The sequence below is a fragment of the Entelurus aequoreus genome, linkage group LG17 (genome assembly GCF_033978785.1).
Source record: "Entelurus aequoreus isolate RoL-2023_Sb linkage group LG17, RoL_Eaeq_v1.1, whole genome shotgun sequence".
Taxonomy (NCBI): Eukaryota; Metazoa; Chordata; class Actinopteri; order Syngnathiformes; family Syngnathidae; genus Entelurus; species Entelurus aequoreus.
The window spans coordinates 50412576-50428847 of NC_084747.1; the positions used below are offsets into that span (position 1 = coordinate 50412576).

Sequence of the window (16272 nt, forward strand, 5' to 3'; positions counted from 1 at the left end):
AATTGTGAAGGCAGCTTACAAAAGTGGGAAATTGCTTTCATTTCCAAAACGTTTAGCAAATCATCAAAATGTACATTAAAGATGTTTTTTATTTTTTTTAGAAGAACAGATATTTTAAATCAATTTGGTAATTTTTCTTTGACTTTTGGACTGGCAGCAGAATTTGGACAAAGCAAAATATATCTTGGACCAAAAATCACTGCATGTTCTCTACTGCTTGGTACACTGCAAAAAGTCAGTGTTCAAAAACAAGAAAAAAAATACAAAAATTAGGGGTATTTTATTTGAACTAAGCAAAATGATCTGCCAATAGAACAATAAAATTTGGCTTGTCAAAACTTTCCAAAACAAGTCAAATTAGCTAACCTCAATGAACCCAGAAATACCTTAAAATAAGTATAATCTCACTAATTGTACTACTATATGAGTATGTATTTTCTATTGTTTCATTGAAAATACAACAGCAAAGTCCATTTGGCTGTCATCTGTTTTAATATGAGACACAATTGTGTCAAAGTCATGATTTTTTTTTTCATGCTTGAAATAAGAAATGATTACTTTAAAAAAGTAGTTATATACTTGTGAGTGTTGATGACACAGCTTTGCAACAGTTGATATTCTAGTTTCAAGCATTTTTTACTCAATATAGGTCATCAAATCTCAGCTACAAGCTGTAATATCTTACTGAGATAATTTAGGACCAAAACCCTTAAAACAAGTAAAACACTAACATAAAATCTGCTTAGTGAGAAGAATTATCTTATCACACAGAAAATAAGCAAATATCACCCTAATTTGAGATATTTAATCTTACTTAGATTTCAGTTTTTGGAGTGTAATGTTATCATATCTGAGTTATTGTGTAGAAATATGGGGAAACAGCTGCAAATGTGCACTTTATTCATTAACCGTGTTATAAAAAAAAGATAAATTAGACTCATTCATAATGTTGGCTATAGAGAACATACAAACCCTTTATTTATTGAGTCAAAAATACTGAAGTTCAATGATTTGGTAAAATTGCAAACTATAACCTGCTACCCAAGAATGTACAACAATTATTCTTAACTAAAAAGGAGAAATATAACCGTAAAGGGAAAAAATAACTTGAAACATTTGTATGCGCGTACAACACTAAAAACCTTTAGCATATCAGTATGTGGAATTAAATGATGGAATGGATTAAGTAAAGAAGTTAAACAATGTACTGATATGATCCAGTTTAAGAGGTTGTTCAAATTAATAGTGCTTACAAAGTACAAAGAAGAAGAATTATGAGAAATACCTTCAACCTTATTGAAAATGGGATATTCTTCATCTCAGTATCCAACCAGTAACCAGTCTCCAAGGTTTCTCATTGTCATCCCATTGGGTTGAGTTTTTTTCTTGCCCTGATGTGGGATCTGAGCCGAGGATGTCGTCGTGGCTTGTGCAGCCCTTTGAGACACTCGTGATTTAGGGCTATATAAGTAAACTGATTGATTTGAGTATGTTTATCATGACTGACTTAATGATCCATTACAAGATATGCTGTATTAATCATTCACTGATGTAATTGTGTTACAAAAAGAAGACAGTAAATGTATGTATTTGTAAGGGGTAGGATTAAATAAGCTTTGCTTCTTCCTACTCCTTTTCGCACATGATGTAAAGAGAAATGATATGAAATTGTGTGATGTGTTATACTGTAAGTGTGTTCATGTTCGAAACAAACTAAAAAAAAAAGAGGAAAAAAAGAAATCAACACATGTTTTGCGTGACAAAGGTCGGTGGCTTTGGCTTGCCGTGTAATTAGTAACAAATTGAGGCTGTTTCCGGTTTCATCAGCTGACCGCCAGTGATTGGTTGAGAATGTACAGCGGAGGCTCTGATTGGCCAAATTTCACATACACAGTGAGCGGATGTAGATGGGCGTGTCCAACGTGCTGCCATGAGCGGTAAGTTGTGTTTGTACGACGAGAAAATTGATTAAAAAGCGTGTCAGAAACTACAATTACACGTTTCTAAGTGTGTATGTAAAGTAAACAAGTAACATATTTAGCACATATTGAAACGTAGACCTGAGACAACGCAGCCAACATTGGCTAGCTTTTAGAAAATGTAGTTTTAAATGTGTGATACAGTCTGTTAATTAAATCAAAAGTTGTATTTAAACGTACAACCTTTTAATGTAAGTTTTAGAGAAAGAGGTGAATATAATTCATGTAATACATCACACAATTCCAGTTTTCATTACAGCGCGTCCGAAAAGGAGTAGGAAGAAGCAGAGTTGATTTAATCCTACCCCTTTTCATACCATAGCAATTTTATCCCATTTCCTTGTTTTCTGTATCAGAACAGTGAACTAATAAATACATAATATACCATAGTAAGCATACAAATATTAAATACATAAATAATATTTGTCTCAATTTAAAAAAAAAAAGGGTTCAAGATGTTCATCATAATTCTTGGTCTGTGTACTTTGTGAACACTTGTAGTTTGAACCGTCTCTTTAACTGAATCATATTGGTGCTTTGTTTGGTTTCTTTGGTTAATCCATTCCATAATTAATACTGATATACTAAAGGTTTTAAGTAGAGATGTTCGATAATATCGGACTGCCTATATTATCGGCCGATAAATGCTTTAAAATATAATATCGGAAATTATCGGTATCGGTTTCAAAATTATGTCCCAAATTCCAAGCTGCTGTTTTGAGGCATGTTAAAAAAAATAATGCACTTTGTGACTTCAATAATAAATATGGCAGTGCCATGTTGGCATTTTTTTTCCATAACTTGAGTTGATTTATTTTGGAAAACCTTGTTACATTGTTTAATGCATCCAGCGGGGCATCACAACAAAATTAGGCATAATAATGTGTCAATTCCATGACTGTATATATATATCGTATCGGTTGACTAAGAGTTGGACAATATTGGAATATCGGATATTGCCAAAAAAGCCATTATCGGACATCTCTAGTTATAAGTGTTGAACGAGCATACAAATGTTTTAAAGATTAGATTTTCCTCTAAGGTTATATTTGTCCTCTTTTGTTGAGAAGAATTGTTGTACATTCTTGGGTAGCAGGCTATAGTTTGCTTTGTGCATAATTTTAGCTGCTTGCAAATGCACCAAATGGTTGAATTTCAATAATTGTAATTTAATAAATAAAGGGTTTGTATGTTCGCTCTATCCAACATTATGTATTATTCTAATTTATGTTTTTTGTAACACAGTTAGTGAATGAAGCGCACATTTGTAGTTGTTTCCCCATATTTCTACACAATAACTCACATATGAAGTGATTTTTGGTCTCGAACATGTTTTGCTTTATTCATTATTGACGTGTTCCTTGCTACTTTATGTTGTATTTTTTTTTTTACATGAGATTTCCAATTCATTTTATCATCTGTTATTACACCCCAAAATGTGTTTTCTTTTACCCTTTCAATATTTACTCCGTCTGTCTGTGTAATGTACCGTATTTTTCGGATTATAAGTATCTCCGGAGTATAAGTCGTACCGGCAGAAAATGCATGATAAAGAAGGAAAAAAACATACACTACCGTTCAAAAGTTTGGGGTCACATTGAAATGTCCTTATTTTTGCAAGAAAAGCACTGTACTTTTCAATGAAGATAACTTTAAACTAGTCTTAACTTTAAAGAAGTACACTCTATACATTGCTAATGTGGTAAATGACTATTCTAGCTGCAAATGTCTGGTTTTTGGTGCAATATCTACATAGGTGTATAGAGGCCCATTTCCAGCAACTATCACTCCAGTGTTCTAATGGTACAATGTGTTTGCTCATTGGCTCACAAGGCTAATTGATGATGAGAAAACCCTTGTGCAATCATGTTCACACATCTGAAAACAGTTTAGCTCATTACAAAAGCTACAAAACTGACCTTCCTTTGAGCAGATTGAGTTTCTGGAGCATCACATTTGTGGGGTCAATTAAACGCTCAAAATGGCCAGAAAAAGAGAACTTTCATCTGAAACTCGACAGTCTATTCTTGTTCTTAGAAATTAAGGCTATTCCACAAAATTGTTTGGGTGACCCCAAACTTTTGAACGGTAGTGTATATAAGTCGCACTGGAGTATAAGTCGCATTTTTTTGGGGAAATTTATTTGATAAAATCCAACACCAAGAATAGACATTTGAAAGGCAATTTAACCCTTGTGTGGTGTTCATATTGTTGTTACTCTGCCAGTGTTTGTGGGTCTGATGGACCCGTTGCATTTTGTGGCTTTTAATGACTCACAATCAAACACTTTTATGTTAAAATACTGACTTATCCCAAAAAACATCTGTAATGAAGTGCTTCGAGAGGCTGGTAAAGGAATACATTGTCTCCAGACTTCCCCCCACATTCGACCCATACCAGTTTGCTTATCACCCTAACCGCTCCACAGAGGACGCCATCTCCTCTGCACTCCACCTGAGCTTAGCACATATGGAAGGAAAGGACACACACGTGCGGATGTTGTTTCTGGACTTCAGCTCAGCATTCAACACCATCATCCAGCAGCACTTGGTGAGCAAACTGGCCCCCCTTGGATTCAGTACCCCCCTTTGCAACTGGCTGCTTGACTTCCTCACAGACAGACCCCAATCTGTGAGAGTGGGCAACAACACCTCCAGTGCCATCTCCCTGAGAACCGGCTCCCCCCAGGGCTGCGTCCTGAGTCCACTGCTGTTCACGTTGATGACCCATTACTGCTGCGCCAGGTCCACTACTAACCACATTGTGAAGTACACAACATTACTGCTGCGCCAGGTCCACTACTAACAACATTGTGAAGTATGCGGACGACATGACAGTAGTGGGCTTCATCCGTGACAACAATGACATGGACTACAGGGAAGAGGTGAAACATCTGGTTGACTGGTGCAGAACCAACAACCTGGTCCTGAACGTCGACAAGACCAAGGAGATCATCGTCGACTTCAGGAAGCACCAGTCCAGCCACGCTCCACTCTACATCAACGGCACAGCGGTGGAGATGGTAAGCAGCACCAAGTTCCTGGGGGTGCAGATAACTGACAATATGACCTGGTCCCTACACACCGTAAAATGAGCTCAGCAGCGCATGCACTTTTTGTGTGGGATGAAAAGAGCACAGCTCCCTCCCCCTATTCTCAGCACATTCTACAGAGGCACTATAGAGAGCCTGCTGACCAACAGCATCTCTGTCTGGACCGGAGCCTGCAGTGCCTCAGACTGGAAGTCTCTGCAGAGAGTGGTGAGGACGGCGGAAAAGATCATCAGGACTCCTCTTCCTCCTATCCAGGAGATCGCAAAAAGCCGCTGCCTGACCAGGGCTCAGAAAATCTGCAGAGACTCCTCCCAACCCCACCAAGGACTGTTTTCACTGCTGGACTCTAGAAAGAGGTCCGCAGCCTCCATAGCAGAACCTCCAGGTTCTGTAACAGCTTCTTCCCTCATTCCGTAAGACTCTTGAACGCATCATAATAATCCCCTCAATTCCCCCCAAAAATGGATGAACTCGCTGGAATATAAAGACAATATAACATACATCCATAAACGTAGATGCATATGCAAAAGTGCAATATATTTATCTTTACAGTAATCTATTTATTTATATCTGCACCTTATTGCTTTTTTATCCTGCACTCCCAACCAGCTAATGCAACGAAATTGTGTTCTTATCTGTACTGTAAAGTTCAAATTTGAACGACAATAAAAAGTAAGTCTAAGTCTAAGACCCACAAACACTGGCTGAGTAACAACAATATGAACGTTGCATGGACATTTCAGTTTCTGCATCCCACAGGGATTCTTCTTTTGTGTTTCTGCACCTGCGGTTCCCACACAAGGTTGCAACATCGCTTGTCAACACTGTCTGCTCTCATTTTGTCGCACATTTGACCCTCTGATGTTCTGTGTACTTACACTCTGTCCTCCTCCTGTCTAGGCCTGCTGTGTGTGTGTGTGTGTGTGTGTGTGTGTGTGTGTGTGTGTGTGTGTGTGTGTGTGTGTGTGTGTGTGTGTGTGTGTGTGTGTGTGTGTGTGTGTGTGTGTGTGTGGTACACAGAACATACATTTCCACACTTCTATTAGCCCCGGGTCCATTGGACCCTGGACATCTTATATGTAATATAAATGTGTAGGTGGGGTGTATGGTGTGTGTTCATTAAATATGTATTCTGATATATGTTCTTCACAGAAAATGAGCCAAAGTCAGTGAGTCTCAGTTTGAAAAATTAATTAATTGTATCATTTTTCTTTTAATAAAAATCGAAAACGGGTCCCACAGACCCGAACACCACACAAGGGTTAAAATAAATAAAGAATAGTGAACAACAGGCTGAATGACGCATAAATAACCAACTGAGAACGTGCCTGGTATGTTAACGTAACATATTATGGTAAGAGTCATTCAAATAACTATAACTTATAGAACATGCTATACGTTTACCAAACAATCTGTCACTCCTAATCGCTAAATCCCATGAAATCTTCTTCCTCGGTGTCTCTTCTAAACAACTCTGCCAACTCCAAAGGTAGACAATGCGCCGCTTCCTTTCTTTCTGCTGCTCGATTGCCGTTTTCTGCTGCATATTTCCTTTTCGGTGTTTTGTTCCGCCCTGCTCAGTTTTTATAAGTTACCGCCAATGTTGAAATGATACATTTTCATAGGTACGGAAGTAGTAGCAGGTAGCATCTTTTTTTCCCCACAATGCACTTCTGCCATGACCCGCCCCTGCCAAATTTTTATTGGTTGACGTGTGTGTGTATGACGATTGCTGATATACGCCTAGTCTCTTACGTGAATGAGCTAAATAATATTATTTGATATTTTACTGTAATGTGTTAATAATTTCATACATACGTCGCTCCAGAGTATAAATCGCACCCCCGGCCAAACTATGAAAAAAAACTGTGATTTATAATCCAAAAAATACGGTAATTTCAGTTGTAGTATTGTCTACAAAAATGCAATAGATGATGCATACTTTTGTATCATCTGTCCCAGCATAGTCCACCATGGAGCCTCCATTGTTTCCAAGGCAGTCGGGCCAGTTTGTAGCAGAGCGCAGTCAGGATGTGTTTGTGGAGGATGAAGGCATCCAGAAGGTGGCCGAGATGCTCTACGCTCTGCGGAACAGTGACGAGCTGACTGCCAATGGCTGGAAGAAGGCCAACCCTCTGGCCCCTGCAGCCACCTCTGACCAGGGTAGTGTTGATCCTGCAAGTCGCTGTGACTCCACTTATGTTGATGTCGTTGATGTAGTTTTGTGTCTGTCGCTCAAACCCTGCAGGCTTTCAATTGGGTGTTTGTGGTGGACACTTTGAACTTCTCCTTCTGGCCCGAGAAGGACACGCAGCAGTGCGAGGTGACTTTTAAAGGCACCACATACACGGGTTACATGACCCTGTGTGCCGCCATCGCCAGGGCCATGGATGAAGGTGAGGCGCTGTTAGTCCTTTTGTTCGAGCTAAGGAAAAACCTGTAACCTGACTGTCTGTTCGCACGTTTCTTTTTAGCTCCCGACCCCCCACGAGCTGTCCAATTATTGTGAATGTGCCCTTTGCTTGAACTTGGACAGCTGGTGGGGGGCGGGGGTGATGCTGGTAACTCTGCACGCGCCAGTGCATCATTTGCAATTAGCGGGAATGACGCTGGATATTAATCAATAACGTTTTATATGAAACGCCGCTCTCCTATGTGTGCTCGCCGTGGCCTTTTGCAATTAGGGCAAATTGTCCCCATAGTGTGGCTGCGTTGCGTGAATCCCGTGAAATTACGTTGTCGGGGCTTCTTCACAGAAATTCCTGCTGTAGAGCGCCTCCCCCCACCACTCTCTCCTCTTCACTTGTTACCAGTTTAATGCATACTTGCCTCTCTTCCCTCCCCAGGGGTGCCCATCACGGATCCCAAGTTCTTCTCTCAGATGAGCGTAGAGGAGTTGGCGCACGTTCTCCGCTCGGACAACGCAACGCCCATGCCGATGCTTCGCGAGCGTCACCAGGTTGCACAATTATCCACCTGCTCACATCCAATACGAAATTCAGCAAAAATAAAAATACATACCGTATTTTTCAGACTATAAGTCACAGTTTTTTTCATAGTTTGGCCGGGGGTGCGACTTATACTCAGGAGCGACTTATGTGTGAAATTATGAACACATTACCGTAAAATATCAAATAATATCATTTAGCTCATTCACGTAAGAGACTAGACGTATAAGATTTCATGGGATTTAGCGATTAGGAGTGACAGATTGTTTGGTAAACGTATAGCATGTTCTATATGTTATAGTTATTTGAATGACTCTTACCATAATATGTTACGTTAACATACCAGGCACGTTCTCAGTTGGTTATTTATGCCTCATATAACACAGTGGTCCCCAACCACCGGGCCGGACCGATTGGTACCGGGCCGCACAAGAAATAAAAAAAATAAAAATAATTTAAAAAAAAAAAAAAATTTTATTTTTTATTTTTTAAATTAAATCAACATAAAAAACACAATATATAGATTATATGTCAATATAGATCAATACAGTCTGCAGGGATACAGTCCGTAAGCACACATGATTGTATTTCTTTATGAAAAAAATAAAATAAAAAAATAAACCCCCCCCCCCCCCCGTGGGACAAATTTTCAAGCGTTGACCGGTCCGCAGCTACAAAAAGGTTGGGGACCACTGATATAACGTACACTTATTCACCCTTTTGTTCACTATTATTTATTTATTTTAAATTGCCTTTCAAATGTCTATTCTCGGTGTTGGGTTTTATCAAATAAATTTCCCCAAAAAATGCGACTTATACTCTAGTGCGACTTATATATGTTTTTTTCCTTCTTAGTATGCATTTTCGGCCGGTGCGACTTATACTCCGAAAAATACGGTATGTAATTAGGAGGGGGTACTGTTGCGTCTGACCAGTCTTCCCTCTCAGGGAATTAAAGTCACTGGTCAATCCTAAATTCTTTCAGATGACATATATGCAGAGTAAGAAGGACCATCAAGACAGAGTAGGAATATTATCAAGTTTTACTAAAGCTTTAGGAGACCGGTCCACACCAATTGCGGTCACACCGGCATCTCGAATATGGTCTAACATTCAAACGGGAAGAGACAACTTCTTGAATACAAAAACAGCCCCCACCCTGTCCAGAAAGGAATACAGCCTCATTGTTCTAATACAGATAAGATAAAAAAGGGAGTACTCCAACTCCCACGTTCTAACCCTTCAAGGTAAAGCACACAGTTTACTTGCTGACATAAGATACAAACAAAAAGAGTCCACATGGGCATGACTCTTAAACATTAATGCATTCTCCACAGTACCTAATTCGGTACCTAATAGGCACATACTGAATAAACCGGTGCCATATTATGATACTTTTGTCGTATGTCACGTCCGTTTGCACACTCGGCCGGCTCAAACACTTGTCGGGTAAACAAGCACGCAGAGCGGACTCAGTCGGACTGCCTCTAGGTCAGGGGTGTCCAAAGTGCGGCCCGGGGGCCATTTGCGGCCCGCAGCTAATTGTTTACCGGCCCGCCACACATTCTGGAAATGCTATTGCAAAAAATAAAAATGAACATTAAAAAAAGTGGAATGAGGTGAAATCTAACGAGAAAAAGTTGCAATGTTGACACAAAGCTGCCATGCAGGCTATTTTTTTTCTTTTTTCTTTTTCTTTTTCTTTTTTTGCCACTGCTCAAAAAAAAAATAATGACAAAAAATCCATGTTATAATTAATTATTTTCAAAGCTCCAATTAGTTCAAATTTTTCACTTTAAAATGTTTTATGTGGTAAATACTGCATGTATTGTGTAGTCGCCATATAAAAACAAAGTTTTCTTTGACAAAAGAGCATAAAACAGACAAAATAATAGTTCAAACGTAAAATCGACAGATATATCTGAAGTTGATCTCGTAACTTAAGTGATGAAAGTAAAAAAACAAAAAAACAAATAAAAATGTATCACTTTATGAGTGGAGCACCTTTTGGATCCTAAATATATTTAGTGGTATTTTATTTTATTTATTTTTTAAAAATTGTATTTATTCACTGTGATGACTCAAAAATATTAAATAATTAAAATCAATGGTGTCCTGCATTATTTATATTTTAGGGCCCTAATTAGTAAATACTGCATATTTCAGTTTTACTATAAAAAACAAAGTTGTTTTTGACAGAAAAGCCATAAAACCTTTTTTTTTTTAAAGTTGATATAGAGATTTACTGTAAACGTTAGATAAAAAATAATAATACAAATGAGACTTATTTTTAACATTTTAATAACTGAGACCCTTTATGGTCCCCGGGACCCCTAAAGGTAAAATAAATACAAAAAATCCATATATTTTGTTATGGTTTGAAATGAAAAATATCAAAATGGCCCCCACATGCTTTAATTTTTCCGTTTGCGGCCCTCAGTGGAAAAAGTTTGGACACCCCTGCTCTAGGTAATGTAAATTGTCAATTCCATTAAAACCTCTAAAGGCCTTAGTGGCCACATGCGTGGACAGCACCTTTTAGCTCTTATTTCCAAAATTGTGTACACTACTGAATTGGGGTCTTATGCCGACATATGGACACTTATACTGCTATCTGGTGGTGTCAAAAGAGTATAACATACAATGGAATTTTGAAAAAAAAAAGTGTAAAAATAAAAATTAGCATGTCACTACACATGAAGTACACGTTTGTGTACTTACGGACTAAGTACATCATATCAAAAGATGATTTTTAGTTTTTATTCTAATTAGGGTCCAATAAGCCCAAATAGCAAAGAGAAATAAAATAAAGCATGTAAACAAACAGCTTGGGCCTTAAGAGGTTAAAGCAAGAATGCCTGATAGAAAGCACTTGCACTGAGAGGTCCACTTTTCACAATGCGCTCGCTCAATTAGATTTGCCATAGACTGATGAGCATTAGCAATTTTTCATGACAATTTCAACACCTCTAAATTTGCTACTGAAAACTACAACTAAGATGACACCAGATTCCAAAATGATCCACCTGCTCACATCTAATGAGAAAGTCAGCAACAATAAAAATACATATGCCGTTAGGAGTGGGTACCAAAATATGTCGGTAATACCGGGTATTGATTCACATAAAATCAGACAGTGCCATATTACGATACTTTTGTTGTATGGCACGTCTGGTTGCACACTCGGCCGGCTTAAACACTTGGCGGGTAAACGAGCAGCTTGGGCGGACTCAGTCGGACTGCCTCTAGGTAACGTTGCAATTTTCAATTCCATCAAAGCAAGTATGCCTGATAGAAAACACTTGAACTGAGAGGTTCCACTTTTCAAAATACGCTAGCTCAATGCTAATTTACATTGGATTTGCCATAGACATTCGACTGATGAGCCTCGATCCGTATTTTTTTTTGCTGATGTCACCACGGCGGTTCAAATTTTAACGTTTTTGCCGATTTCTGTTGTCAAATTCAGAATTGTACGACTTTTGGGGGGTGATTGAATTTGAAGTTTCCACTGTAGGAGAAATGATGTGGCAGACGTGACATGCTGTTTGAAAAAAAAAACACTTTCTTAGGTAATTGCTGTGATCTTCATGCGATGTGAAGTCATCATTGTTTTATCTGACCATGATGTCGCCTTTTGTCGTCGGTAAAAAGTTGTTGATTTTTACGTTGTTGCGTTTTCTCGGTGATTAAATGTTTACTCTGAGAATGAACAGGAATGCTAGTTTGCGTAAACTTGATTTTTGTCATTTTTTCCTTAGCATCTCTATTTTTTTATAGTATTTATAGTCATCTAGTGACAACATTTTAAGTTTTTTATTTTTTATTTTACAAGAATATCAAAGACTGAGGGACTTAACGTCCAAGTATACGTATTCCAGCATGTCCGTACCAAGAAAAGCACTTTATAAGTGTGATGTAATATTGTTATTATATGTTTTCCTATGCGGCTTACAAACTATTTTGTCATGCCATCCGAGGCCTGCTATGATAGGCCGTGATGTCTTTGTTCTTGTCTCCGCTTTTACACACAATGGAAACGTGCAAGGTGCTATTTACAGCTAGGTTAACATCGCACTTTATTCACAGCTCTGTATAACACGTGCACACCTTCTCTGTCTTTTAACAATAAGGTGCTGACGGAAGGCGGCCGCGTGCTTTTGGAACACGGCGGAAGCTTCCGCAGTTTCATCAGCCCAGCTGGGGCCGACGCCCGGAAGATGGTGGAGCTCATTGTGGACAAGATTCCTTCGTACAGAGACGAAGCTACCTATGAGGTTTGTCAGCATTGTTTGAGTCCAATATGAAGTTATAATTCATTTCTGGGGATGCACGCTTTATTAATAATGTCACAATTAACCTAACGATACTCATATTGTATAGGTATTAGATGAGCAATGAACAGGCTGTGATGTAAGGGCTCCCTCTGGTGGCTAAAGACAGCAAAGCAACAGGTGTTCCAATCAAAGAGTACATGTAGCAAAAATGCCCTCCGCTTCATTCCAGGGTAAGAGAATCGCATTCTACAAGCGAGCTCAGATCCTGGTGGCCGACTTCTGGGGCATCATGGCAGCCCGGGGCGAGGCGGACATCTCCAACATGGACTGGCTCACCATGTTCGCTGACTACAGGATCCCTCAGGCCCTCGTCTACTTCGGCGCCCTGCGGTACTCCGACGCTCTTCTGGGCATGCTCCACAATGGTGCGTGTCGCTTCATCAGGTGCACCCGCACCATCTCATGCAAGAGCTACATCAAAGCATTATATTCATACTATCTTATCACTCACCTTTAGTTACACTACTGAAAGCTGTTTTTAATATTTTGGTTGACTTTATTAACCACGTTCGAGGGTCTAAATCAGGGGTGTCAAACGTACGGCCTGTAGACCGGATCAGGCCCGCAGAATGACTTTATATAAGTATAAAAATGAGCCGAAATTTTTGAATGAAAGAAACTGCTGTTGTAAATGTGTCCACTAGATGTCACAATAGCAATTTTTTGTATCTTTGTAGATGATGCTACATATGTGCTAAATAAACCACGTGATGTTAGTACATGAATAACATCCTGTAATTAGATTTTGATATTATTTTTTTATCTTGATAGAATGAAAATGAACACCAACGAGTTGACTGATGAACATTATCGGATAATTTATTCAGAAAGTACCGTATTTTTCTGAGTATAAGTCGCTCCGCAGTATAAGTCGCACCGGCCGAAAATGCATAATAATGAAGGAAAAAAAAACATATAAGTCGCAGTGGAGTATAAGTCGCATTTTTTGGGGAAATATATTTGATAAAACCCAACACCAAGAATAGACATTTGAAAGGCAATTTAAAATAAATAAAGAATAGTGAACAACAGGCTGAATAAGTGTACGTTATATGAGGCATAAATAACCAACTGAGAATGTGCCTGGTATGTTAACGTAACATATTATGGTAAGAGTCATTCAAATAACTATAACATATAGAACATGCTATACGTTTACCAAACAATCTGTCACTCCTAATCGCTAAATCCCATGAAATCTTATACGTCTAGTCTCTTACGTGAATGAGCTAAATAATATTATTTGATATTTTACGGTAATGTGTTAATAATTTCCCACATAAGTCGCTCCTGAGTATAAGTCGCACCCCCGGCCAAACTATGAAAAAAAACTGTGACTTATAGTCCGAAAAATACGGTATAAATTACGACAAATAAAGGTAGAATACTATTAACCGCAACAGGTAAGTGTAAAAAAAAAACCAACAAGATTATGATTTGTACTTTTTCAGAATGTGCTTGTTCTATTTTTAAACAAAGAAAACAATCTGAAGTTGTCTTTATTTTTAAGTTATCGTGCCGTGATTTGACCAGTTCGGCCCACTTGGGAGTAGATTTTTCTCCATGTGGCCCCCGATCTAAAATGAGTTTGACACCCCTGCTCTAAATAGTTTTAGATAGACAATAATGTGTCGTTTCGCACTAATTCAAACCACAATCGTACAAGTTTACCTCATGCTAAAAATTTTATAAACATCAAATAAATAATGTGTTAATAAATGCTTTTATTGTAAATAGATTATAAATAAATATATATTTCAGACATTTATTCATTTTTTTATTGTTTTGCAAATTTACTAGCTTCGTCGAAGCCTGTTGCTTTTGTAGCTGTTTCAGCAGATTTTAATTGCTAGGATAGGATCTTTGATCCAAGACACAACTTACATTGAACTAAAATGTCCTTTTCTTTGTGGTCGACAAAAGAAAAGTAGTGAGAATATCTCCATGTTAAGAAACTCGGCTTCGGGCTTCGCCATGACGTCTTGTTAGTAAACACAGACACGCCCCCTCCCACACACACGCAAACAGCGCGCCGATACTACATAAAAAATAGCGTAAAATAACGCAGTAACGCATCATGTAGTAATGGTAACTGAGTTACTGAATATAAAAAATAACGCGTTAGATTACTATTTACCGCTGAAAGTAACGGCGTTACAGTAACACGTTAGTCCCAGCACCGGTAATCACACGGTTCTACTCTCTTATAGAGCGGTGTATGTGTTCCAAATGCCCTGGATATGGACAGTGCAGTGTACCTAATGTTGTGACCCAACGTGAAAAGATTTTACAACCTCGTCCTCCAGGCGAGCTGCTGCCTTCAGGCGACAGGAGAGAGGTGGAGATCCGAGCGTGTTCCATCTGGGCGGTGGAGCGCATCAGGACGCGTCTGAGCGAGCTGCTGCAAGAACGGGACGGCAGGAGCAGCGCCGGCATCAACTCTGCCATCATCGACTTCTACCTGTGGCCGTACGCCAAGCAGCACCACGAAGAGATGGCCCACATCCCCATACACCACACACGCTCCGTCTACTACTGACAAGATGGCAGTGCCTTCTAAACTGGGGGTTCTTAACCTTTTTTCTTTTTGACCTCGGAAGCCAACTTTTCCACTCCTTAAATATTAACACTGAATTAGTAATGTACTATTGATTTTGATCATATTCAATAATTACATCTAACCTTACAGTTTAATAGGATAAACCTTGTCAAATGATATGAAACCAGGTTGATTAGAAAAAAAATAGTGCATAAGTAGGGGCTCATAAATAACTCGTGAAAAATGTAATTCACATACAATTATGAGCTTGATGAATGAATGTTTCTTAACAAAAATGTCAAAATAAAAGTGCAAATGAAAATACAGCTTTATCACTCAGTCATAATTTTTGCGCTTACCAAACTTCTTTGACTTTCGCTCCAGTGTGTCAATACTGCCACAAGTGGTGGAAAAGTATATTACAACTGAGTACCGCTGCGGCCCAGATGCAGACCAACAATGGGTCCTATGGTTAAACACTGTTCTAAGCCACCAAGACACGTCATAAATGTATGTGCCAGCATTTGGACCATCGTGGCATACTATATTACACTGAAGCACATCACATATTTCATGTCTAGTCTTTGACTAGAGATAAATACATTTGTGAAGAATTCAAATTTAAATGGAATGTAGTGGAATATCCCATCAGAATTAGAATTTGTAAAATATTGTTTTAAGGTTAGAAAAATAATTACATGTAAAAAAAAAAAAATGTATACCAAATGTTCCATCTTTAAGATCGATACATTGAATTTATATTTTACTTACTATATACACTTCATTTTTTTAATGAAGTATTAACACTTGTAATTTTTCTCATTTTTAGACATTCAATACAATGTTAATAGAGTGGAAAAAAATACAATTTCAAGTGTAGACTGAAGTCCCTCAAAATGTTTATTTCTTTATGAATTACAACATTTTAAATTTATCTGTACTTTTCATCTTAGCTGTACTGCAATATTAATTGATATTTACTGTATTTTTCGGAGTACAAGTCGCTCCGGAGTATAAGTCGCACCGGCCGAAAATGCATAATAAAGAAGGAAAAAAACATATAAGTCGCACTGTAGTAAAAGTCGCATTTTTGGGGGAAATGTATTTGATAAAACCCAACACCAAGAATAGACATTTGAATGGCAATTTAAAATAAATAAGGAATAGTGAACAACAGGCTGAATAAGTGTACGTTATATGACGCATAAATAACCAACTGAGAACGTGCCTGGTATGTTAACGTAACATATTATGGTAAGAGTCATTCAAATAACTATAACATATAGAACATGCTATACGTTTACCAAACAATCTGACACTCCTAATTGCTAAATCCCATGAAATCTTATACGTCTAGTCTCTTACGTGAATGAGCTAAATAATAATATTTTATATTTTACGGTAAAGTGTTAATTTC

General features: G+C 38.2%; 1 protein-coding gene across 2 annotated transcripts; it reads left to right on the forward strand.

Annotated features, from left to right (window-relative positions):
• Positions 1-1831: 1831 nt before the first annotated feature.
• Positions 1832-15874, forward strand: qng1 (Q-nucleotide N-glycosylase 1). Of its 2 annotated transcripts, XM_062024291.1 has the most exons (7): positions 1832-1937; positions 6994-7190; positions 7277-7427; positions 7878-7990; positions 12113-12256; positions 12486-12681; positions 14623-15863. In XM_062024291.1, exons 2-7 carry the CDS (start codon positions 7005-7007, stop codon positions 14853-14855), a joined length of 1023 nt encoding a protein of 340 aa, XP_061880275.1. In that variant the 5' UTR covers positions 1832-1937; positions 6994-7004; the 3' UTR covers positions 14856-15863. The 2 variants fall into 2 exon arrangements, with proteins under 2 accessions (XP_061880275.1, XP_061880276.1); XM_062024292.1 differs by lacking the exon at positions 1832-1937 and having other exon boundaries at positions 7006-7194; positions 7280-7427; positions 14623-15874.
• The last annotated feature ends 398 nt before the right edge of the window (positions 15875-16272 follow it).

Bases quoted from the DNA above. Each gene is read 5' to 3' on its own strand.
- qng1 (XM_062024291.1), top strand. From the start codon at position 7,005: ATGGAGCCTCCATTGTTTCCAAGGCAGTCGGGCCAGTTTGTAGCAGAG. The intron at 7,991-12,112 runs GTTGCACAATTA...TTTAACAATAAG, and splicing joins TGCTTCGCGAGCGTCACCAG to GTGCTGACGGAAGGCGGCCG. The intron at 12,257-12,485 runs GTTTGTCAGCAT...GCTTCATTCCAG, and splicing joins GAGACGAAGCTACCTATGAG to GGTAAGAGAATCGCATTCTA.